At 41.0% G+C, this 21,524-nt stretch overlaps 1 protein-coding gene across 1 annotated transcript in view; it reads left to right on the top strand.

Annotated features, from left to right (window-relative positions):
• Positions 1 to 7,755: 7,755 nt before the first annotated feature.
• LOC127799283 (E3 ubiquitin-protein ligase KEG-like) overlaps positions 7,756 to 21,524 on the top strand; it is a 48,425-nt gene continuing 34,656 nt past the window's right edge. Inside the window, exon 1 of the mRNA XM_052333197.1 lies at positions 7,756 to 8,644. Coding sequence (XP_052189157.1) covers positions 7,950 to 8,644 — 695 coding nt within the window. The 5' untranslated portion in view covers positions 7,756 to 7,949. The remainder of the gene's footprint in view (positions 8,645 to 21,524) is intronic.

Here is a 21,524-nt window from a genome sequence, read left to right as displayed (position 1 = left end):
TATGATATATTATATAGTATATTATATACTTATATATTATATAGATGCTCCATGCATGCACTCCATTGAGTATATGTATTATATTATAATATATATATATTATATTTACATGTTTATTATAATATATTATATATTACACATAACTATTCAATTAAACCAATTTAAAATCAAAACGGAGGTTATAATTATAACAAAATTTTGCAAAATTAACCGCTAATCAATGAAGGCTCTAGAAAAATGAGCGCAGAATCACAGATGAAGGAATCGAAGTGAGAAAGAGAGAGAATCTACTATACCAGCGTTTCCAAAAGCAGGAGCAAGGGGAAGAGTGGCATCGAGAATTGTGGCAAGCTCAGAAGCAGGGCTAGCTCACTGTTACACCATTAGAGGCTGTGGTAAGTGCTGGTTGCGCCGCTAGTAGAGAGAGAATAGAGAAGATGAATGAATGCAGAAGGTTAGGGTTTGTGTTTTATATTTTATATTAATATATTTTATTAATACAACATTTCTCGGGAGGCTCGATTTAAAACCGAATCGCAAAATTTTCAAACCGCAAACCGTTCACCCAAAAAAATCGTGCGGTGCGGTGCGGTTCAGCCGATTTTTTTGAACACCCATAATTTTCCAACTTACATGGAAAACAAAAACTATCTCCCCCCTAGATGAATTTTTTTATGGAAAAGAGGCAAAAACATGCTTTAATGATTGTACCATGGAATTCAATTCCATAGAAAATATAGTGTGTCAAATACCAAATATGGAATTAAATTCCTTCTATGAGACATTTTTTATGCATTTTTCATTCTATCAAACACACCCCAAGTGATTAAAGCCTATCAAGCGATTCCCCAAGCAACCAAAGAAAAAAATCACAACAACAAGAAGCAAACTAGTCATACAAAATGAGATTAAAAAAAAAAAAAACAACAACAACAACAAAGATTAATAGCATAAATGAAAGAAAAATTGGAGTTTAACATCATATCGAGTCCATGGTCACGAGCTTGATAGCAGTCGAGCCTTGATTAGCCATCGCTAGAGCATTTTTCTTCATCCAATCCTTTTTCAGCTGAGCCTTGGACTTCACAAGAACAAAATCAGAACCATAACTCTCCAACCTGGCAAAAGACAAATCCTCCTCCTCAACACAATCCATTTTACCCCTATTTTCAACAGCCATGTTTGCCTCTACAGGACATCCTTCTTCCACTTGAAGACACAAGTCCCCAGAAGAAAGAATGACCATATCATCCTCCATGGAGGAACAAAATTGATTTTACATCAACTGATAAGATTTGATAAGACTAGCCTGAGTGGCATGCTCAACAATCGCACGTAATGACATAGATAAATAAGCTTGATGAGAAGTATTAATGAGCTTTTGCATGTCCTTCCACTCAACATTTTTAAGACCATTTCCTTATATGAGTCACAGGGTCAACCCCTTGTCCTTTACCAAACATAGGAATAGGCTCCGAGGATGACTCAACTTGCACTGGATTAAGAGACTTCGAACGTCGAAAAACATAGCAACCAAACATTTTACAATGGGTACACACAAATGGCAACCACTGATACTTTACGGGTAATCTTAGGCTCACCTGACCCTAATCCAAATTAATATATTTCAAAAAAATTGAAGACAAATGCATATCCACGCAAACCTTGGCATACTCCTACTTGGATTAGGTCCTCGATCATTAGATTAGCATAAAGAGGCCAACCTGGCAATCACTGTAAGACCCTCAATCAACCATCCATCTAGAAGAATATTATAAATTTTAACCTATGTGGGAATAAATGTATGGGACTTCTAAGTAAGACTCATCCCAAGTTCTCGACAATTCAGAATAAAAGCCTACCCACAAAGTGGCATGGCCTAGCATCAAACATTCCTAACGTCAAATCGAAATAAATAAAAGTCAAAATTATTGGATATTACCTCAACAAGTCATGTAGTGTTTTAATCTCCATCAAACTCAATTTGACTCAATTTTAAACTAAAGATCGAAAGTATAGTTAAATTTAAAATTAAAATATATAACCAAAACACAAACAAACCAAACTATATTGCTCTGCCCGATCCTCCTTTAAATCGATTCAATCTTCGATTAAGGAATTTTTGAAATTTTAGTTTCAACTTGGCCCATACCAAATGAACACTCTTAACTAGAATGGCAACAAAGCGTAGCGAGAACAAGTCTTGCTCATCCTTTCCCATATCTTAATACTTTATGATTTTATATCACTATATTAATTGTCTCGTGTATTGACAAAATACTAATTCTAAAATAAGATTTATGATTAAATTTATAAAATTAATCAACAAAATTATATATAAAAAAAATAGAATCTATGATTGAATTTTATAATAATTTTTTTTAACAAAAATTGAAAATATCAAACAGGTTTAGGCCCCACAAACAATAGAACTTCCTTGTTTTTTTAATTATCTTTTTATTTGGTTGCCAATAATTTTGGGGATTGCTAAATTTATGTAATGCATTTGTCTTTGACTATGCAATGAGTCATCAAATATATATATAAAAGGCACTGCACAATTCGACCCCTGCGCCTTGGCATGTTATAGAAATAAATTGTTTTATCTTATGTTCGCTAGTTATGACTCAATAAGCCATTTTAACATCTTTTAAAATGGTATACCTAGTCTTCCAATTACAGTGTTATATGATTATGTATAAAGTTTCACCTCCCCCTCTAATATTTGTTGGTCTAGACACGTTATCAGTATATATGTGCACATAAGTTATTAAGTTATAATTTATTTTATTTTGTATATCATCTTGTTCTTTTATTCATATAGACATTCGATGTATTCATAACAAGTTATGGTGATATGACTTACCCATGCATCGTACTATATCTTGTTATCTACCCTTATGTGTGCTTGTGACTTGTTTACATATATAGTATTTTGATACATACATTTTTTTTTATATATTTGATGAAAGTTAGGATCCAACTTAATTGACATGTGTACATCTTATTCTTATTCAGATCATGCTCGACACCGAGTTATTTCAACCAACCTTCAATGGTCTCGATATTTTACTTGGCTTGGCTTTGACAAGAGTAAGAAGGTCTTCTACAAAATCCAGCGTGAACCAATTCTACTCATAATTGAATTGCCTAAATTGTCTTAAATTTTCTTCCTAAAATCAAGGAGTAAACTTGTGAGTTCCTGCAATCTAGCAATTTGTCCTAATTCCTATCAACTTTTGATGAATTTTGTTTGCTAAACTGTAAGAAGACGATCTTAGGGGTTAAAACTTATCTCCTAAAGGGCATATACGGAGCAGTATAACCACATTTTCTTTAATTGTCCTTATTCCCAAAAGGTGTTGTCCTTCTTTTGTCACTCGAAGGAATTTGAATAGCCTTGGAGATGATGGGAGACAAAAGTGTTGTGGGTCGTGGTAAGGTAGAGAAGTAAGAGCCCCTGACAAGTTGCTAATCATTTGGTTTTGTAGACTTTGGTCTATTTCATTTGGAGATAGTGGAATGACCAATGTTTTAGGGATTATCAACGTTTAGGATCAGTCGACCAAACGCATATAGGAATAACAGATACAAGAAAAAATAAACGGTACGTAGGGAAATTTTTATGTGGTTTGGCTAGAATGATGCCTACTCCACGACTGTTCTCTAGATATTCCAGCAGAGTAACAGTATTATATTATTATTATCCATCCCTTACAATGATATTTCTACCCTTATTTATAGTGAGGGGTGTCTACAATTACATAAAATCCAAAATAGTTGAGTAATATCGTGGGGGACAAAGTGTCCTTATCAATTCCATAAAATTGGGAATGGGCTCCGTATTACCAAGGATCTGATTTGCTTTAGATAAAGTAGATGGGTCAATGCCTCCGGTTGTTCCGCGGCTTTGTTGTTATGCGAGCTGAAAAATTAGGCCAGCGAGTTGGAAGCATCGCTAGGAGCTCACTTGGTTGGGCCTGGGAGCTCGCTGGGGTTCTTTTGGTTCCGCGACCTGAGCTCGATCTTAGCAATGTGCAACCTTGTTCTAGCGAGCTAGGCTTTGGGCTTATTGGGCTTCTGGCGATTGGGCCGGCTGGCTGGGTCATGTGCAGCCCATAAAAAGTGGTGCGAGAAATACCCATAACAAGGATAATAAGCGATCTACGTCCCAGTTGGTGCACTAGGTATAGTGTGCCATTTGAACACGGTTGGTCACCATCCATATTCTCTATTCCCTTTAGAGCTACATTTTGCAGCATTTTTGGTGACTCCCCAACTAACTAATCTTCCTTATTCCATTGAGTCATTGTTCTTAGTAACTTGGAGTGACAAAGCCCATGCATCAGCTATCATAGTAAAATGATAAATGACTCACGAGTATGTTTATGCACCCTAAGTTGTTGTTTGGGCAATAACTGGGGATTGATAGTTTGCTCTTGTATCAATTCCTCACACAAATGTTCTTTACTAATGTTAAGGGAGGACTTATGAATTAACGATTTTTGGCCTCGAGTGTTTGTGCTTGTGAGTATCTCGAAGTTTTTTTTTTTTAAGTAAAAGAGATATGTATAAAAGAACGAAAATGTCTGTACAAAACATAAACTAGGGCATACCCTAGAGAACAAAATCACAAAATCGAAAATAAACACTTAAGATCCACACACAACAGGATCAAAACAACATAAAATGAACACATAAGAGGTACATGGACTAGAAAAAAAGGAACAACTCCAATTGAGATCAAAGTCCGAGGTGAAAGGCACTCCAATGCATGCCATCGTGGTCAAAGAGAAGACTAGGAACAAACAACAAATCTGAAGGCAACCACGGAAGAGCTACCAAGTTGACAATGCGAACAGAGAGAAACCATAGGACCAGGAGGATGTGCATGTATCAACTAGTCCTGGGATGCATACAAGAACACACACTCAGGGCCATAACTGTCAATAAGTGGACTTAAGCTAGGAGTGCTGGTCGGCAGGGAGTTGCCAGAAATGTTGAAGCGCACAGCTCTGTAGAGTATGTGAAAAATGGATGGTGACTAATCATGCCCACACTGCACACTGTATCTGATGGGCAAGCTAGTTCGCAGATAGCTCGAAATCTCGCTAACATCGGTTGTTGCACTCACACCACAAAAAATAGACCATCGTCTGCAAAACTAAACTATTAGCAACATGCCAAGGATTTTTACCTTTCCACCGAGCTGTGACCCATCAGACCCCCGTCTCCTATCGATGCTAGGGCCATGCAAACTTCATCGAGCGTCGAAAAAAAGACACCACTTGCCTAGAATAAGAACAATCAAAGAATAGATGGTTGTGACTCTCGGACTCTGCCTTACAAAGAAAACACCTATTGGGAAATGGAAGAAATAGATTAACATGATCAAGAGTATATAATCGTTCTTTAACTGCTAACCATAGAATAAATGAATGCGCAGGGACTCCATACCTAAACCACACAAGCTGATACCAAGGGACCCAGTCCCGTTGCTCTGACAACCCTTGTAAAACAAACTTAACAGATAAGGCATCATCTTGGGTCGGGGTCCAAACGAGCACATCGTGGCAACCCACCCTAGGGGGGCCTAGCATCCGATGCTGGATAAGCTATAGGGATGGAGATGTTCAGTCCGATGCCCACTCCCATCTGCCATCAACAATGATTTCGAAGACATGAGTTGTAATCGAGATATCAAGCCATGCGAGAGAGCTGATAGGAGAAACAATCGACAAAAATCCCAAGGGGGTGTTACTTATTGTACCACAGAAAAACACGACTGTCGTCCCCCATTTTCCACCCAAACTTATCTCTGACCACCCCCTGGACAGATAAAAGTTTCCTCTAGTACTAGGGACACAAACGCGACACTCGGAGCATCCACAATGAACTTTAGATGACTAAAGTTAGCATACTCCTTGGACCCTAGCTTTGACTTATTGACTTCTGCCAGTACTCACTACCAGGTGTTAAAGTCTTCATTTTCTTCCTAATCATTTTCTAAAGACTTCTTCTGACCATTATATAGTATTGTATATAAAATCTTGTATTTTCTCCCCAATTTAGGTAGCGTTTGTTAAAATGAGTAAGATAAGAAAGTATCAAAATAAGCCCCATAATGGTTTTTGGACCAAGATATTGAATGGTCAAGATAAAGTTGGGAAACATTTTAAGATTTTTATTAACTTGTTTGTTAAATTTTTTAAAATGGACTAGATGATACAAATGTCATTTTTTTCTTATCTATAAAAACCAAGATATGCTTTTATCTTGACGAGGGAGAAAAATAAGTATATCTTGAAAGATCAAGATAAGAGGTCATTAATGATTTTTTCAAAAATGATTAGATAAGCTTAACAAATATGTTAGAAATGATAGAAGTTTGGAATACATTTCATGTCTTAACTTTTCTATCTCATATTTTAATTAACAAATGCACCCTTAAAGAGTTTCTTTAGTTGTTTGTTAGTTTTTCATTCATGTTATCATTGTGAGTATGCCTCAATTAATGATGCAAACGTCTTTACAATGGTTTTCGTTCAATTAAATTTGTATTTATAAAAAAAAATACGCATCTCCTCAATATGACTTAGGATAATTATTTTTAAAGCTATGTCCAACAAGAAAATCTAATTCTAAGTGAAATATTATCTCTACATTATTAAAAGTAAAAGAGGATATTTTCTATTCATAATTGCATTATATGTAACTTAGGCATCAAAGTGACTTTTTTGCTCAACCCCAATATAATCTTTTTATTTTTTATTTTTTTTATGATTTGTCCAAAGTGGTTTAAAACTAGAGTTTCCTACCATTTGATATGTCATGTAACTATAAATATAGTCTTTTTTTTTGGGTCATGAAAGTTGCATGATTGAAAATGTATTTTTCTTTGTGTTCCCCTCAAATTAAGTAGAAAAACATTTCAAGAGAAAAAAAAAAATGCTTAGTCTCACCTTGCATAAGGGGATTTTACTCTATTTCATGAGCTAGGGATCTTGTTGCACCAAGAGAGGTTCACTTGCACATTTGAAGTTGGAGAATTTGTAAGATTTTATATTATATATAATAAAACTATATAAATAAAAGATTTTGTGTCCCTTGTTAAGCAATCAAGATTGTAATTTGCAAGTGTTTGTTTAGTTATAGAGAATATTTTTAAAATACTAATACTAGATAGATGGTTTTATGCTCAAATTTTGTCTTTGATTTCTCTTTTTGTATTTTAATATTTAAAAAACATATTAAAAGGTAAGAAAATGCAAAAAAAAAAAATAATTTCTGTAAAATTACCTGAGAAGACTAAAAATCATTATTAAATATCGTTCAATATTTTAGGTGGAACTGGGCCACGATATTATTAAACAAATTATTATTATTAAAAATTATAATATTATAGATATTTTATTAATAGTACGTGCATCGAAAAAAAGTTCAATTGTTACGTAATTTTTAATTTTATACTCAATTTTAATATTATCAATTGTTATATTTAATTTTAGTTACAGACTTTGCGAATTTAAAAGTCCATTTTTCTTTATTTTATTCAATTTAGCAAAATAAAAAGAGAAGAGTTAAAGGGAGTTTAAAATTATTATAGGGTGGTTGGAACAGTAAGGAGACTGACTGTATTTTTTAAAATATAAAAAATATTATTTGACTTTGAGCATATTTATATTATTATTATTGTTGTTAGTAACGTTTGCTGGTTTATTAATAGGTCGGTGTTTAGTATGTGTCTGTGAAATATTGAAGCGACAGTCAAAACAAAACAAATCAAAATTGCCGAATCGATACGCGTGGGAGCTCAGGCACCTACGACGACGACGACGACGACGACGACGACTCTTCCCTGTCTGCGTTTGCCTTCTCTCTTCTCTCTACAATCTGCTTACTGATCAATCGGGCACAGAGAGAGAGAGAGAGAGAGAGAGAGATCAGAGATGAAGACGAAGAAGAAGAACAGGATGGCGGGGCTGAGCTGCTCGATTTGCCAATCCCAATTCGACGAAGACCAGAGAGTCCCGCTCACCCTCCAATGCGGCCACTCCTTCTGCAAAGACTGCCTCGGCCGCCTCTTCACGGCCTCGGCCTCCACGACCCTATCCTGCCCAAAGTGCCGCCACGTCTCCTCCGTCGGCAACTCCGTCTCCGCCCTCCCCAAGAACTTCTCTCTCCTCCCCCTCCTCCACCCCGGCGACGACGCCTCCGACTCCGACGACGAACTCATCGACGACGACGATGACAGCAAAGTTTCCAGCGGCAGCGGCAGCGGCATCGGCATCGGGGATCGAATTAGGGTTGGGACGCATCGGAATTTGAGTCTCGTGCAGAAATTGAGCGAGGGGCGGAGGGCGGGAGTGGAGGTGTGGCAGGGGGTTTTGAGCGGCGGCGGCGGCGGCCATCAAGTGGCGGTGAAGAGGGTGAAGATCGGGGACGGGATTGGGGATGTGGATTGGGTTCTTCAGGAAGTGGACAAGTTGCAGCGGGCTTCTATGTGGTGTAGAAATGTGTGCAATTTTCATGGAGCGATGGTGGTGGATGGCCATATTTGTCTTGTCATGGACAGGTGTTGTGGTTCTGTTCAGTCGGAGATGCAGAGATGTGAAGGCCGGCTTACTCTCGAGCAGATACTCAGGTTTTAATTTCTGATCCTTGAAAGCTATCGAGTTTTTTTTTTTTTTTGCTTTATTTATGTATGCATTTGTCTTCAAATCCTAAATTATTGGCATGATGATGTAGGATATCTGTATTAAGAACAAGATATTCTCATCCACTGCCTCTTTATATTTTGTGCTTAACAGAGTTTGCAGTGTGGTCTTTGCCGAAGTTGTTGAAATGCAGCTATTGCTGTCTAAGTTGCATGAATAAAGCTCCCAGATAAACTATATGAACGGGACGTTTGTTTCAACTTCAAATGTCTTAAAATTGATTTTTTTGCTCAAATACTGAACTTCATAAATAGGAAAAAAAGAACATTTTCTTTCTTTCTTTCTTTAGTCTAAGTTTGGTTGAGGCTTTTCAGACTAGCCTACTGATTCAACAAGATTACTAGCCCAAAGACACATCCTTTAGCATGCATAAGCACAAGAACACGGGTCCTCTGGTGTTCATGTCGGCTACCATAGAAAGACGTGTAGAGCTGAAGGAAAAAAAAAAAACTTAAGACCATACTGTTGAGTATTTTAAGTAGTCACCAATTACTTTTGACAGAGGATATCAGTCAGCTACATGGTCTTTAGTAAGAATGGGTGCAATATTAAGTATGAAGTGTTAATAGAAGCCTTCTTCCTTCCATTGCATCCCCCTCTCCCCACAGTATTATAAAATAAGTGTTAGTTACCATTTCTGTTAGTTGTCTCAAGCATTAATCTCATGATCTACAATGACTTGCTCAATTGGATGATAATGGTATTTCACTCACAAATCATTATTTCCTATCAAGTTTTTACCTAGTCCTCTCTCTCTCTAGTTTTTGTTTATGGAGAAGCATTATGTGCCAAGAGGCCCTAACATAAGTAGCATCAACCCTTCTAAGTATCATTTTCAGTGACTCAATTATGTTAAAACAGATTTTTTTTAATTTTTTTTCACATTTTATATTTCAAGCTCTTCTTTTCCGTATGTCACGGTATGACAATAAGAATTACCTTTAATTCGTGAGATTTCAAGGATAGATAGTGTGAGAACATAATGGAGAGAGAGAAAGAGAGAAAGAGAGGGAGGAGAAGACGAGAACAGAGAGCTTGTAAAGGGAGAGTAATTCAGAAAAAAGTTTTATTCATTTCACGCCCTCTCCCAAAAGGTTGGGAGAGTTAATATACTCGCTCGGGTGGGCCCAGATGCAGTGGATCACACCCTCCAAGCAGTTACAACTGATTCCCTTGTCCTTTTCTGAAACAGATTCTCTTGTCCTTTTCCTAAGGCCTCGCACGTGGCCAGACATTCTAACCGATTGCTAGCTGGAATTGAAATACAATAATTGAAATAAAGAAGCTACAATGTAGTAGGGAATAACAACGCTAACAGTAAATATAAGAAGCAAAAATTTAAAAGTGGCATCTCCGTGACAACTAGGGCTGGCAATAAGCCGAGCTGAGCCAAGCTAGGCCCAACTCGATTGATTTTAGCTTGGCTCGTAGCTCGGCTCGAGCTCGATATAAGCTGATTTTCTTAGCTCGAGTTCGGCTTGATGATGACTATGAGCTGGCTCGGCTCGAAATTGACTATTACCTTACTTTTATGTATATATATATTTAAATAATATATGCGATATATAATATATATTTAAGTAATATATTTATAAAATTATTAAGTATATATTTATATTATTGAGTATTAAGTAATAAATATTTTTTTATTTAATAAATTTATAAAATTAATATATATATATAAGTATATCGAGCTGGCTCGTGAGGCAAATGAGTCGAGCTAATGGTAGCTCAAGCTCGACTCATTTACTAAATGAGCCAAATATTTGAGCTCAAACTTGGCTCATTTGTATCATGAGCTAGCTTATTGAGCCAATTTTCGAATCGAGTCTTGAGCCAGCTCACGAGTAGCTTAGCTCATTGCCAGCCCTAGTGACAACTTCCCCTCCTTAGAACGTTTCTTGTCCTCAAGAAACGCTAAGGAGACTAGCAACTCTTGAAAAACGTTGCAGTAAGCTCGGGAGATACTCCTAGGTGTTGTCGTGGGTGCCCTCTTACCCCCATTTTACCAAGACTTGGATGAGGGGAGCCCCTTGGTTGTAAATCACTCTCCTGTCCATGATAGCTTCTGGTTCCTTTTGCTCGACCTTCTCCTTAGGCAATATGGGCAAGGCTGGGTTGATCTGCTCGGTCCCGATGGATCTCTTTAGGAGAGATACATGAAAAATCGGATGTATGTTGATTCCCTCAGGTAGCTGAAGCTTATAGGCCACCTTGCCTATTTTGTTTGTTATGGTGAACGGACCAAAATACTTAGGGCTTAATTTAGTAAATGGTCTCTGGCTAATGGACTTCAAATGTTGGTACTTGAGTCACAAGTATAATGGTCTCTGGCTAATGGACTTCAAATGTTGGTACTTGAGTCACAAGTATACTTGTTCACCCACCTCAAACTCCCTATCGCTTCTCTTTCTATCCGCGAATTGTTTCATCCTATTCCTAGCAGAGGCCAACTCATGTTTCAATTGTTGCAAGACCACCTTCCTCTGCTGAAGATATTCATCCACCAACAGTTTTGTAAATTGCCCTTCTATAGCTGGCAGCAGCGAGGGTTTAAATCCATATAATGCTTCAAAGAGAGACATCTTTAAGGCCGTATGGTATGTGGAATTGTACCACTATTGGGCTGCATGATACACATACACCTTAGGTAGGTTTCCAGCACCTGATTAACTCGTTCCGTTTGTGGATGGTAGGCTGTTGACATATTGAGCTGAATTCCCATAGATCCCATGAGCTCCTGCCAAAAGTGGCTTGTAAACACTTTGTCACGATCCGAAACAATTGTCCCTGACACTCCATATTGGGACACAACCCTATCAATAAACACCCGGGCTACCTCTTTGGCCATGTAAGGGTGAGCTAACCCGATAAACTGAGCAAATTTGGTAAACCTATCCACCACCACCATAACACTATCTTTTCCTTCCGACTTAGGCATTCCTTCGACAAAATCCATGGCTACATTAGTCTAGGCTCTGTCCGGTATAGACAGGGGTTGTAACAAACTGGGGTAGGACACATTTTCCAGCTTGCACCTCTTGCATATGTCACACGCTAGCACAAACTTCTTGACATCTCTTCTCAAGTTGGGCCAATAAAATATCTGTTTAACCTTAAGGTAGGTGTTTTGAATACCTGAGTGTCCACCCACTGGTGACTCATGTAGAGTTTGCAATATTATTTGTTTGAGGTTTCCTCCACCCCCAATTACAATCCTCCCTTTGTACCTCAACATCCCTTCTATTAAGGTATAGCCGTCAGCCCCACTAGGGATCACCACAACTTCTTCTAATATCTTTCTCACCTGCTCATCATTAGCATAACTGTCAATAACCTCTTGGCACCATTCCGACACTACAACAATAATAATTGCTGAAGTACTGCCCTCTTCTTGGCACCTTGATAGTGCAACGACCACCACATTTTCTTTGCCCCTCCTATATTGTATCAAATAATCGAGCCCCATCAGCTTGGTCATTCCTCTTTTTTGTAGCTGAGTGTGTAATTTTTGTTGTAGTGGAAACTTGAGGCTCTTATGATCTGTTTTAATGATGAATCTTCCGTCCTCTAGATAGTGCCGCCATTTCTCTACAGCCATCAACACCGCTAAGAACTCCTTTTCGTAGATACTTAATCCCAAGTGTCTTGCACTTAGGGCCTGGCTCAAAAATGCCAGTGGTCGGCCCTTTTGTAATAGGATTGCCCCTATGCCTACCCCACAAGCATCAATTTCCAATGTAAAGGGTTCATTGAAATCTGGCAATCCTAGAGTTGGGACTGTCCCCATTGCTTCCTTAAGCTTTTGGAAAACTTCTTCGGCCTTCCCTCTCCACTTGAAATTACCCTTCTTCAAGAGTTCTTTTAGTGGCTGACTTAGCACTCCATATTCTTTTACAAACCTCTTGTAATAGCCGGTTAAACTGAGGAATCCTCTTAATGCCTTCAGTGTTGTAGGTTTGGGCCAATTGAGCATAGCTTCGATCTTCCTTGGATCTATTCTAACCCCATCTCCAAATATTAAATGACCCAAATATTCCACCTGCCCTTGGCCAAAAGAACACCTAGACCTCTAGATGAAAAGCTGATTGGACCGGAGGACCTTTAGGGCAGTTCTCAGGTGTTTTAAATGCTGGTCTAGGGTGGGTTATACACAAGAATGTCATCAATGCCAGTCAAGCTCTTGCTTGAAAACACTTGGGACTCAGTGTTTATGACAAAGAATTGATTGCCGTGTTGATAGTTGTAGATAAATGGAGGCACTATTTAGAAGGGAATCAGTTTATCATCAAAGCTGATCATGAAAGCCTCAAGTTCTTGTTGAGCAGAGGCTACACACATAACTGCAGAAGAAAGGAGTGTCAAAAATGATAGGCTTGGACTATGTAACACAGTACCGAAAGGGAAAGGAGAATGCTGATGCACTCTCAAGGAGGGAAGAGAAGGGAAATTGCCAAGCTATAACTGCAGTTGTGCTAGATTGGGTGCAAGAGATTTTGGGGAGCTATGAAAAGACTGGTTAGGTGAAAGATCTTTTGACACAGCTAACAATCAGGCCAACCAGTAAACCTGGTTATACACTATCCAATGGTTTAATCAGGTTCAAAGGAAGATTGGTGGTAGGAGAAGATGAGCAGTTAAAAGACAGAATCTTACAGTCATTACATAACTCCTTTTGGGGGTCATTCTGGACCGATAGCTACTTATTATAAGGTGAGGCAGCTATTCTTTTGGCCTGGCCTTAAGAGAGAGATGACTGATTTTGTATTAACATGTGCAATCTGTCAATGCTGCAAATATGAACAGGTTGCTTATCCTGGTCTATTGCAGCCATTAGATATTCCTGAACAGGCTTGGGAGGGAATTGTAAAGTAAACCCTAGGGCACAACGTAATGACAGAAACAAAATTGTAGAGAAGAAACAACGAGAGAAAATGTGGATCGAATTGCAGAGTGAAAAATGAATTACTTGAGAAAGAATATAAGAGCTGCTTAAATAGCAGCTCATTTACACATGGAAGAGGCACCGCCTCATTACATCAATAACTAATATAACAAAGCATCAAATAACAGCAGGAAACATAAGGGATAAAAACAGCAACAACAAAACAATACTATAACAAAACTTTAGATGCTTCTGCACTCCCCTTCAAACCAGGCTCCATGGAGATTGAGCACTTATTCTTGGGCAGTCCTGCAGCACCCCTAGAATCATCATATACAGGAGACATCTTCAACCCAAGTTTCTGACACAGAAACAGGAACCGATCTCTAGACAATCCTTTAGTGAGAATATCAGCCACCTGATCAAATGTTGGAACATATCTGATTTCCACTTCACCATTCTCTACCTTCTCACGAACCTACATCAATCTCAACAAGCTTGGTTTGAGAATGAAAGACTAGATTTTCAGCCATGCTCTTGGCAACCAAATTGTCACTCCACACTATAGGAGTAGCAACACATGGATATCCCAATTCCAAAAATAAAGATTTCAGCCACATCAACTCTGTTACACCTAAGGCAACTGCTTGGCACTCATCCTCCCCAACTGATCTAGCAACAACCGATTGTTTCTTGGACCCCCAAACAATAAGATTTCTTCCAAGATGGACACAAAAGCCACAAGTAGACCGTTGAGTCACTTTGCAGCCATCATGGTCTGCATTTATGTAAACTTGTAAAGACATATCATCCGGTGATGGAGAGAAGACCAACCCTAAGCCAATAGTCCCTTTAAGATATCGAAGTAATCTCTTACAAGCTAACCAATGTTGAGCCTTAGGATTGGATAGAAATTGACTCAATTTATTCATTGTAAAGGCTATGTCAGGGCGAGTATATGTTAAGTACTGCAAGGAACCAATAAGAGTTCTGTATAAAGATGGATTAGAAAATGACTCGCCTTCATCAGTTAAAGAATTTCCAACAGCCATAGGAGTTGCACAAGGCTTGCAATCTTGCATAGCAGCCTTTTTCAACAAATCTCCAACATATTGTCACGGTGGACAAACAGAGACTCCTTGAATCAGTGCAATACAAGGACGGACTGAAGTGGAGAGGGAGGAAAGAAACAGAATAGCTAATGAGGGGGAAGAAAATGTGAATAGAGAGAGGGTAATAGAGAAAAGTTCTTAATCATTCATGTCCTCTCACCATTGATGGAGGAGTTAATATGCTCGCTCGGTGGAGGAGAATCTTGCCCATGCAAACGGTTACAACCGATTACCTTTGTCCTATTCCCTAACAAACTCATTTGTCATTTCCTCAGGCCCTACACGTGGCTTGACTCGACTGCTAGCTGGAGCGGAATATTCTAACGGAATGGACAATTACAATATAACAGAAAATTAACTAGGCTAAAAGCAAAAATTTAAAAGCAGCAGCAGGATTGTGACAACTTCCCCCCCCCCCCCCCCCTCTCCTTGAGACGTTTCTTGTCCTCAAGAAACGCTGAGGAGGCTTGCAGCTCCTGGGAAACATTGCAGTAGGCTTGGAAGATATTCCCAGGTGTTATCGTGAGTGTCCTCCTGCCCCCATTTCACCAAAACTTGAATGAGGGGAACCCCTTGGTTGTAAATCACTCTTCTATCCATGATGGCCTCTGGCTCCTTTTGATCCTCCTTCTCTTTTCCCTTAGGTAGTGCTGGCAACGCGGAATTGACTTGTTCGATCCCGGTGGATTTCTTAAGAAGCGATACATGAAAAACCGGGTGTATGTTGGTACCTTCCGGTAGCTGGAGTTTATAGGCCACTTTGCCTATTTTTTCTATTATGGTGAATGGGCCAAAGTACTTAGGGCTTAATTTTGTGACGGGTTGCTGGCTGATAGACTTCAAATGCTGGTGCCTTAGCCGCAAGTATACTTGCTCGCCCACCTCAAACTCTCGGTCGCTTCTCTTCCTATCCGCGAATTGTTTCATCTTGTTCCTGGTAGAAGCCAACTCCTTCTTTAGTTGCTGCACCACTTCCCTCCTCTGTTGCAGGTAGTCATCCACTGATAATTCCGTAAAAGGCCCTCCTACAGCTAGCAGTAGCGGGGGTTTAAACCCATACAATGCTTCATAGGGGGACTTTAAGGCTGAGTGACATTTTGAATTATACCACCAATGGGCTAAGGGAAGCCACTTATGCCAGTGCTTTGGCTGCATGATACACATGCATCTCAAGTAGGTTTCCAGTACCTGATTCACTCGTTCCATCTGCCCATCCGTTTGTGGATGGTAGGCTGTTGACATATTGAGCCGGATTCCCATTGATCCCATGAGCTCTTGCTAAAAACGACTGGTAAACACCTTATCTCGATCTGATACAATGATTCCTGGTACTCCATATTGGGAAACAACCCTATCCATGAACAGCCGAGCCACTTCTTTGGCTGTGTAAGGGTGAGCTAACCCAATAAACTGAGCGAATTTGGTAAACCTATCCACCACCACTATCACACTGTCATTTCCTTTTGACTTAGGCATTCCTTCGACAAAATCCATAGCCACACTAGTCCAAGCTCTATCTGGTATAGACAGAGGTTGTAAGAGGCCCGGGTAGGCCACATTTTCTAGCTTGCACCTTTTGCATGTATCGCACTCTAACACAAACTTCTTGACATCACTCCTCAAGTTAGGCCAGTGGAATATCTGCTTAACCCTCAGGTAGGTATTCTGGATGCCAGAATGCCCCCCCACGGGTGACTCATGTAGAGTTTGCAGTATTCTCTGTTTTAGGTTTCCTCCATTCCCTATCACAATCCTCCCTTTGTACCTCAACAGCCCTTCTGTTAAAGTATAGCCGTCAGCCCTTCTCGGAGATACCACCGCTTCTTCTATCGTCTTCTTCATTTGCTCATCCTCAGCATGCTATCAATCACCTCCTGGCACCATGCCGGTACTACCGCAGTAATTGCTGAAGTGTTGCCCTCTTCTTGGCGCCTTGATAGGGCATCAGCTATCACATTTTCCTTGCCCCTTCGGTATTGTATAGAGTAATCGAGCCCCATCAGCTTAGCCATTCCCTTTTTCTGCAATTAAGTGTGTAATCTTTGCTGTAGAAGAAACTTGAGACTCTCATGATCTGTTTTGATAATGAACCTACTGCCTTCTAAATAATGCCTCCATTTCTCTACTGCCATCAGCACTGCTAGAAACTCCTTTTCATAGATACTAAGCCCCAAATTCCTTGTGCTTAAGGCCTGGCTCAGAAATGCCAGCGGTCTACCCCCCTGAAGGAGAATGGCACCAATGCCTACACCACATGCATCAGTTTCCAGTATGAAGGGTTCGTTGAAATCAGGTAACCCTAGAGTGGGGACTGTTCCCATTGCTTCCTTGAGCTTTTGGAAAGCCTCCTCGGCCTCCTCTCCCCACTTGAAATTCCCCTTCTTCAATAGTTCAGTTAGTGGCCGACTCAACACCCCATAACCTCTTACAAACCTCCTGTAATAGCTGGTTAAACCCAGGAATCCCCTTAATGCCTTAAGGGTTGTGGGTTTGGGCCAATTGAGCATAGCCTCGATCTTCCTCGGATCTGTTTTCACCCCTTCTCCAGAGATCAGATGACCCAAATATTCAACTTGGCTTTGACCGAAAGAACACTTAGACCTTTTGATGAACAACTGATTGGATCGAAGGACCTCTAGGGTAGTTTTCAGGTGCTTTAAATGCTGGTCAAGGGAAGGACTATACACAAGAATATCATCAAAGAAGACTAGTATAAACTTCCTCAAATATGGTTCAAAAATTTGGTTCATAAGAGACTGAAAGTGGCTGGGGCATTAGTGAGCCCAAAGGGCATCACCAAGAACTCGAAGTGCCCATGATGGGTCCTAAAAGCAGTCTTATGGATGTCTTTGTTAGGCCACCAATACGGCAAACATACCAAAGGCGTAATAAGAATCAAGGGAATATGGGTGACACCGCGAGAGGGAGTAACGGCCAGCATGTGCGTCAGGGGTAGAATAGGCACTTGGCTGGTTTGTTACACAAACCAGCATGTGCATGGGCTGGAGGGATAACAACCTTTAAAAAGGAGGTTAGAAGGGAGAGAAGGTGGGAAGAATTTGGAGTTTCTAGTAAGAGAGTCCCGGGCCTCTCGAATGCCCAGTTTTGTTGCTTATTTCCATTGATTTCTTTGTAATTGAGAGTTGCAATACAGCAGAAACTCACCTAATCCTCTGGAAAATCCTACCTATTGTGTTGAATCTCATCAATTTGGTATCAGAGCATTCGTCGATCACCATGGTGAACTTAACCGAGAGGGTGGGGGACCTGGAGGAGAAGGTAGACACGATGAGGGGAGAGATTCAAATAATAAACCGCAACGTAGCAGAAATGCTCGAACAGTTCGCCATCCTACGAACAAGGTGGGACGAACAGGAACGGGAGAGGAAGGCTAAGGCCCATGGGGGTGGATGGCCAACGGAGTTTACCCCAAATTCCGAAGTGACTCCGAGGGGCAGCATGAACCAAGGAATGGAGGGGGGCATGAGTGCTGCATGGCGTCAGGAAGGGAGAGGTCGGCGACTGGAAATGCCAACCTTCGTGGGAGACAACCCGAACGATTGGATTTTTAGGGCGGAGAGGTACTTCTCGATCAACCACCTGTCTGATGATGAGAAGATCGAGTCCGCAGCGTTGTGCTTCGAGGCAGGGGCCCTCGCTCGGTTCCAGTGGGAGTCTAGGTGCAGGGGGATCCGCAGTTGGGAAGGGCTCAAGCAAGGAATTCTCAACCGATTTCGTTCCACTCAAGAGGGGTCGCTAGAGGAGAGGTTCTTGGCTCTACGACAAGATGGTGATGTCAAGGATTACCGGCTGATGTTCAAGACATTGGTTGCGCCAGTGTCGGACATCTCTGAGGCGTTCTTGGAAGGCCATTTCATCAACGGCCTTAAGCCAGAAATCAAAGCGGAGATCAGGGTGCTGCAACCTAGGGGGTTGGATCGGATCATGATGACGGCGCAATGTATTGAGGATAAAAATGCAGCCATGCTCAGCTGCAGTAGGGCGTTCGGACCAGCGAGGAGCAATTTTCCTACCCACTCTACAACCAATGTTGTTCGAACCTTTCCCATACAATCAAGAAGCCCGACTCCTCATTCGAGAGTTTTTGGCCAGGTGAGCAACAAGCTGCCAGTGGCTAGTAGTGGCAGCAATGGCTCTTTTAGACGACTCAGTGAGGCCGAATGGAAAGCCAAAAGGGAAAAGGGATTATGCTTTCGTTGTGATGAGAAATATTCAGTTGGCCACAGGTGTAAGAACAAGGAGCTGCACGTTATGATGATTTACGATGAAGAAAGGGAAGAGGAAAGAGCCGAGGTGGAAACAGGATATGGAAGAGAAGAAGAGGAGGAAGTTGGGCATGGCAGTGAGGTCATTGAACTTTCAATGAATTCAGTGGTGGGGTTAACAACACCACAAACAATGAAGCTGCAAGGGGATATAGAAGGGCAACCAGTGGTAGTACTTATTGATGGAGGGGCAACGCACAACTTTATAGCTACAGAGCTGGTGCAGCGGTTGGGGTTGCCAAGAACAGAAACTACCGGATATGGGGTGATCATGGGGACAGGAATGGCGGTGCAAGGGGCCTGCATTTGCAAGGGGGTGAAGTTGCACCTGCAAAACTTACAAATCATGGAGGATTTGCTGCCCTTGGAATTGGGTAATTCTGATGTAATCCTTGGGATGAAGTGGCTGGTAGCAGTGGGGAAGATGAGAGTGGATTGGAAGGCTTTGACTATGAAGTTTTAGATTGGGGGATTGGCTGTGACCTTGCAAGGGGATCCCAGCTTGAGCAAAAGCTTGGTATCCTTGAAGGCTATGATGAAAGCCTTCAAGGAGAATGGAGAAGGAATGTTGCTTGAACTTGGGACGCTGGCAGCTGAATACCATGACAGTCAGGTAGAGGTTCCATTGTTCCTAAAGGAGGTGTTAGCCGAGTTTGAGGAGGTGTTCACAACACTTGAAGGGCTGCCTCCTTCCAGAAAAAAAGATCATGCAATCAACCTACTACCAGGCACGGTACCGGTTAGTGTGCGGCCCTATCGTTATCCTTATCTACAGAAAAACGAGATTGAGAAGATGGTAGGAGAGATGCTAGCGGCGGGGATTATACAACCAAGTTCCAGCCCTTTCTCTAGTTCGGTCCTGCTTGTCAAGAAGAAGGATAGCGGGTGGCGCTTTTGTGTGGATTATAGAGCTTTGAATAAGGTGACCGTGCCCGACAAGTTTCCCATTTCGATGATTGAGGAGTTATTGGATGAGCTTCATGGGGCCAAGGTTTTTTCCAAACTCGACCTTAAATCTGGATATCATCAAATTCGTGTTAGAGCTGAGGACATCCCAAAGACTGCCTTCCGGACGCATGAAGGCCATTACGAGTTCCTCGTAATGCCCTTCGGACTGACTAACGCACTAGCCACGTTCCAGTTGCTGATGAATGACATCTTTAGGGAGCAAATGAGGCGTTTTGTGTTAGTTTTTTTTGATGACATATTGGTTTTTAGCAAGGATTTTGAACAGCATGCACAACACTTATGTTGTGTTCTGGAAGTGCTGGCAGCTAACCAACTATTTGCAAATAGGAAGAAGTGTTTGTTTGGACAACTGGAAATTGAGTACTTAGGCCACATTATATCACAGCAAGGGGTTTCAGTTGATTGTAGCAAGATAAAAGCTATGTTAGATTGCCCCACTCCCACCACATTAAAGGAGTTGCGTGGTTTCCTTGGTCTCACGGGATACTATCGGCGTTTTGTTAAAGACTATGGCAGGTTAGCATGGCCTCTCACGGAGCGACTTCGAAAGAACAATTTTTTCTGGGATGAGGCAGCTGAGCAAGCTTTCCAACGGCTCAAGGCTGCCATGGTATCACTACCTGTTTTGGCTTTACCGAATTTTGACAAGCCATTTGTGGTTGAGACGGATGCGTCTGGACATGGTATGGGGGCAGTTTTAATGCAAGATCATAGACCTATTGCCTATTTCAGTCATGCCTTTAATTAGTTGGGGAAGAGGAAATCAGTTTATGAGAGAGAATTGATGGCCATTGTATTTGCGGTGCAAAAGTGGCGGCATTATTTGTTGGGACAAAAGTTTGTGGTCAGGACCGACCAGAAGAGCCTCAAATTTCTGATGGAGCAAAGGTTGGTTAGCCCAGAATATCAGAAGTGGATGCTCAAGTTAATGGGATTTCAGTTCGAAATTCAATATAGGCCGGGAATGGAAAACAAGGCAGCAGATGGATTGTCCCGCATCAGCCACTCTGCTGCCCTCTTAACATTAACCGTTCCTCAGGTTCTCCAACTTGATCAACTAGCTCGGGAAGTAGAAGCAAATGAGTGGCTGCAAGGGGTGGTCAAGGATCTCCAGCTTGATCCTACTTCCAGGCCCCATTTCCAGTTGGTGGACAGCCACCTCCTCTACAAGGGTAGGCTGTACCTATCGAAGGGCTCTTCTCTCATTCCATTGCTTTTACATGAGGGACATGATGGGAAGGTAGGAAGGCACTCAGGATTCTTGAAATCCTACAAGCGGATTGCAACCAATGTATACTGGCTAGGTATGAAGAGGGACATCCATAGGTATGTGAGTCTTTGTGCTGTATGCCAACAAAACAAGGTACTAGCCTTGAAGTCGAGAGGGCTCCTGCAGCCCCTTCCTATCCCAAACCAAATTTGGGACGACATTGCTATGGACTTTATCGAAGGCTTACCAAGATCGAGCAAAATGGACTCGATTTTGGTGGTAGTAGATAGACTCAGTAAGTATGGACATTTCATCGGGCTTAAACACCTTTTTACAGCTGGAGAG

The sequence above is a fragment of the Diospyros lotus genome, chromosome 1 (assembly GCF_014633365.1).
Source record: "Diospyros lotus cultivar Yz01 chromosome 1, ASM1463336v1, whole genome shotgun sequence".
NCBI classification, from domain to species: Eukaryota; Viridiplantae; Streptophyta; class Magnoliopsida; order Ericales; family Ebenaceae; genus Diospyros; species Diospyros lotus.
Note: the sequence above shows the minus strand (reverse complement) of the source record. Positions and strands in the feature narration are given on the sequence as shown.